This window comes from Octopus bimaculoides, chromosome 30 (genome assembly GCF_001194135.2).
Source record: "Octopus bimaculoides isolate UCB-OBI-ISO-001 chromosome 30, ASM119413v2, whole genome shotgun sequence".
In the NCBI taxonomy this organism is placed as follows: domain Eukaryota; kingdom Metazoa; phylum Mollusca; class Cephalopoda; order Octopoda; family Octopodidae; genus Octopus; species Octopus bimaculoides.
The window spans coordinates 3,066,791-3,071,717 of NC_069010.1; the positions used below are offsets into that span (position 1 = coordinate 3,066,791).

Below are 4,927 nucleotides of genomic sequence, written 5' to 3' on the forward strand. Positions count from 1 at the left end.
GACTCGTGGTCATAGGATCGCGGTTTTTGATTCCCAGACCAGGCGTTGTGAGTGTTTATTGAGCGAAAACACCTAAAAGCTCCACGAGGTCCTGGCAGGGGATGGTGGCGAACCCTGCTGTACTCTTCCACCACAACTTTCTCTCATTCTTACTTCCTGTTTCTGTTGTGCCTGTAATTCAAAGGGGCCAGCCTTGTCACACTCTGTGTCACGCTGAATATCCCTAAGAACTACATTAAGGGTACATGTGTCTGTGGAGTGCTCAGCCACTTGCACGTTAATTTCACGAGCAGGCTGTTCTGTTGATCGGATCAACAGGAACCCTCGACGTCGTAAGCGACGGAGTGCCAACAACAACATATGAAATAAAGAAGCATGGTTCTGGGTTCAGTGTAAAAGAATATATGTGTGTGTGTATGTATTCATATATCTAAATGCATATATTGCCATGACGATGAATGCGATATTGATGAGAAAAACATACTTCTCCGTGAGTTCCCAGGGATCAAAGTTTTCCACCTGATGGTATGCTGAATTCTTCAGGTACAACAGGTACGCAGCACGGTTCTTCTTCACAGCATCCAAAGTGTGTTTCTGTAGAAAGAGACGGGTCTGTGTTGATGCTGACATCATGTTAGCTGCAGAACAGAGGTGTGAAGGCGCTGGTTTAGACTGGTCTGCCGACTTAGTTTCTTCTTTGGTGAAGATGATGGCTTTCGGAGATATAATACTACAAATATGGAAATGAAATGAATAAACAAAGAAACAAAAGCAAAATGCATGATTAATTGAAAACAAGGCCAGATCCAGCCTCTCACACCTACCCTACAATGGCATTCTAAAAGTAGACAATCACATCATTGAAATCTCAAAGCTATGAGATAATGCATGATTCATTTAAAACAAGGTCAGATCCTACCTCTCACACCTACCAAACAATGTCCTTCTAAAAGTAAACAATCGCTGTGTGTTTAAGAAGTTTAAGTCAAGAAGTGAAGAGGTTCAGGGTTCAATCCCACTGTATGGTACCTTGGGCAAATGCCTTCTATTATAGCCCTGGGCTGACTGATAACTTCTGAGTGAATTTGCTTGATGAAAATTGTATCGAAGCCTACGTGTGTGTGTGTGCGTGCACATGTTTGTGGGTATGTCTGTGTTTGTGCCCCACCATCGTTTGGTGTGTTTATGTTCCTATAACCTAGTGGTTCATCAAAAATGGTTCGATAGAATAAGTACTAGGCTTACAAAGAGCATTTGTGGGTATACATGTGTGTGTGTGTCTTTGTGTTTGTACCCGCCATCCACTGCTTGACCACTGGTGTTGGTTTACATCCCTTATAATCTAGCAGTTCAGCAAAAGAGACCAATAAAATAAGTACCATGAATTGAGAAAAAAATAAACTACAGGGGTTTTGATCTGTTTGACTAAAAGGCCTTCGGCTGCAGTCCAATGACCGAAAAAGATATCCAAAACAACAACAACAACAACAACAACAAGGTTGACTACAGAAATGGTAAGCAATTCAAAAGTGGAAACCGGTTGATAGTTACCTTTGCTGACACCCCTGGGATTGTTTCCTACTTTGAGCTTCAGCTCCATCTTGAACCCCTGGATTGAAGAGAAACAACAACAGCAGTAGTAGCAGCAGCAGCAGCAACAGTGGCAGTAAGAAGACATGGAAGCAAAAACAGTAAAGTTAACCTTTTAGCATTCGGATTACTCTGTCAAATGGAATCCTGGGATTGTACAACAGCAACAACCCAACAGAATGTTCCTTTAAGCACACCTCATTATTTTAGAGTAAGGAAAGTTCGTTCCTCTCACCCTGGAATGAGACGAGTGTGCTCTGCTGCTTGGCTACTAAGGATTTGGCATGGCTGACTGGGAATTGAACATGTTTTGACACTGGCGGCAAATACACACACTTATACACACACATAAAGGCATTTGAGCGAGATCGTTGCCAGTGCCGCTGCACTGGCTCCTGTGCAGGTGGCACGTAAAGTACACCATTTCGAGCGTGGCCGTTGCCTGTACAGCCTGACTGGCCTTCGTGCCGGTGGCACGTAAAAGCACCCACTACACTCTCGGAGTGGTTGGCGTTAGGAAGGGCATCCAGCTGTAGAAACTCTGCCAGATCAGATTGGAGCCTTGTGTAGCCATCTGGTTTCACCAGTCCTCAGTCAAATCGTCCAACCCATGCTAGCATGGAAAGCGGACGTTAAACGATGATGATGATGATATGCTTGTATGTGTGTGCAGAAATACACAGATATAGATAGTGAGAGAGAAGGAAAGAGAGAGACATTATACACACATACAAACATAATTAGATGCTCACACACATAAACTGAGAGAGAGAAAGAAAGAAAGAAAGAGAGACATTACATATATATACAAATATAACTAGATGCACATATATGCAGAAGGAGAGAGAAAGAGTGAGACAGACAGACAGAAAGAGAGGGAGAGAGAGATTACAAAGAAACATTACCATTTGTTGATGCTGGGGGCTTTTGTAACGACGTAGTTGGGTAAACATGCTTCGACCAGGTGTGACGGATTTTCATTTGCTCTTCCTGTAGGGATACAAAATATGAGACAGAGAGCTTTTAAGAACAGACATACATACAAACAATGGATTGCTGGAAAGTTCCTAGCTTTAAGGACATTGCAAAAGGGAGGCCCAACATTCTGAGTTCTTTTACAGGGCTTAGAAAAACTGAAAGACCACTGTGAGAGGTGAGCGGCACATGGATTGAGGGAGATGCAGTGAGTGATGAACACAGGTAGAGAGGTATGGCCAGTTGTGAATATTAAGTGGAGGATCATTAAATAAGCAATCTCTTTCTTTTGGATGGCAAAAGCTTAACCTTTGAATTATAATGTGAAGTAATAGTCACAGCTCTAAGAGAGGTGTATTACCTGTTAATGGCATAAACATGGTTGTATGGTTGAGAAACTTGTTTCCAAACCATTGCCAGTACCGCCTGACTGGTCTTCATGCCGGTGGCACGTAAAAGCACCCACTACACTCTCGGAGTGGTTGGCGTTAGGAAAGGGCATCAAGCTGTAGAAACTCTGCCAAATCAGATGGGAGCCTGGTGTAGCCATCTGGTTTCACCAGTCCTCAGTCAAATCGTCCAACCCATGCCAGCATGGAAAGCGGACGTTAAACGACGATGATGAGAAGGTGGAGGAAATAAGTGGCAGCAAAGTGTGTGTGTTTGTGTGTGCATATGTATGTGCGTGAGAGATGCACAGTACCAGGGATGAAGTCAGAGGTACATGAGGATGGAAATGGTTGGGATGAACAGAAGGAAAGGAGGCTGCAGCTGGCAAAACGGGGGTGGGCGGCACAGGGAGAAAAGGGGGAAGGTGAAGGAGGCATTCAGTGGAAAATATAGGTAGGGATAAGGGATGACACTGAGAATGCATGAGAGTAAAAGGAAATGTTCCCAGGGTGAATGAGTCGTAGGAGGCAGGGTGTCATTTTGCTCTCAACAACAAGTACAACATGAACAACGACAATAACAATACCAGGGAAAACATCAACAGCAATAACAACATAAAGAATAGGTGTGGGTAAGAAGTTTACTTCCTAACCACATTGTTCCGAGTTCAGTCCCACTGTGTGGCACCTTGGGCAAGTGTCTTCTACTATAACCTTGGGCCAATGAAAGCCTTGTGAGTGGATTTGGTAGATGAAAACTGAAAGAAGCCCGTCATATATTTATATATATATGTATGTATCTGTATGTGTGTGTGTATTTAGTTATGTATGTATATATTTATATGAGTGTGTGTGTGTATTTAGTTATGTATGTATATATATATATTTATATGAGTGTGTGTGTGTGTGTATTTAGTTGTGTATATATTCATATTGATATGAATGTGTGTGTGTGTGCATGTCTGTGTTTGTTCCCTGCTACTGCTTGACAAACAATGTTGGTGTGTTTACATCTCTGTAACTTAGCAGTTCAACAAAAGAGACTGATAGAATAAGTACCAGGCTTTAAAAAAAACAATAAATCCTGGAGTCATTTCATTCAACTGAAATTCTACAAAGCGGTGCCCCAACATGGCCGTAGTCTAATAACTGAAACAAGTAAAAGATAAAAAATTGAACCGGAAACAGAAGAAGACCAAACTTGCCTCAATTTCTTGTAACCTGATAATCATTTTATCAATGGACGACATCCCAAAGAATGCTTGCAGCAATGTTTCCGAGGACTCTGTTCTTTCTTCATCACTAGCTAAAGGGTTTTCTTGTTCCTTTACCGAAGGACCGGACTGGACAGCAGGTATACCGAGATCTTTATTGGTTACCATTGGGTCATCATTGGTTTGCATCGAGTGTGGCTCTTGTAGAAACTGCTTCAGTCTTTCGCCGTCTTTGGCACTGTCGTTGTCAACAGCAACAACAACCTCACTTGCAGCAGGGGTTTGAGATTTTGGCAGATCCCCCTTACCGGAAGACTGCGCAAGCTGGTAGAGCATCTGGCGAATATGTCGGTTGTCAAACTGCAATGAGATACAATACATTGTCATCATCATAGTTATTATTTAGCTTCCGTCTAACTCAGTGGTTCCCAAACTATGAGTCGCGAATGGAATCCTAGTGGGTCGCAAAAAGTTGTAAAATTACGCATTAGCTTTGATTAACTGCTGTCTATCGAGATAGTTCAAGTCTCATGTTTTTAATACCAGACTGGTTGTTTTATCAAGCAGTAGGCTTTTTTCACAAACTTAACAAATCAGAGGTGGTCATTTTCTCAAATTATTTATTCGTAACATAATCGTAAAAAGGAAAAGTCTGTTTTTACCTATTTATAAAGAACTTTAAACAACGCGCAGTACAAAACTGATCGAGCCGATAACAGTTACTGCTTCGTTTTGGGCATCTCTTCAAACCCCATACCC

At 42.2% G+C, this 4,927-nt stretch overlaps 1 protein-coding gene across 1 annotated transcript in view; it reads right to left on the reverse strand.

The window, feature by feature from the left end:
- LOC128251304 (uncharacterized) overlaps window positions 1-4,927 on the reverse strand; it is a 10,054-nt gene that overhangs the window by 4,397 nt on the left and 730 nt on the right. The window contains exons 2-5 of the mRNA XM_052978192.1: window positions 4,160-4,528; window positions 2,496-2,580; window positions 1,552-1,609; window positions 485-730 (exon numbers count right to left, since the gene is read on the reverse strand). Coding sequence (XP_052834152.1) covers window positions 485-730; window positions 1,552-1,609; window positions 2,496-2,580; window positions 4,160-4,528 — 758 coding nt within the window. The remainder of the gene's footprint in view (window positions 1-484; window positions 731-1,551; window positions 1,610-2,495; window positions 2,581-4,159; window positions 4,529-4,927) is intronic.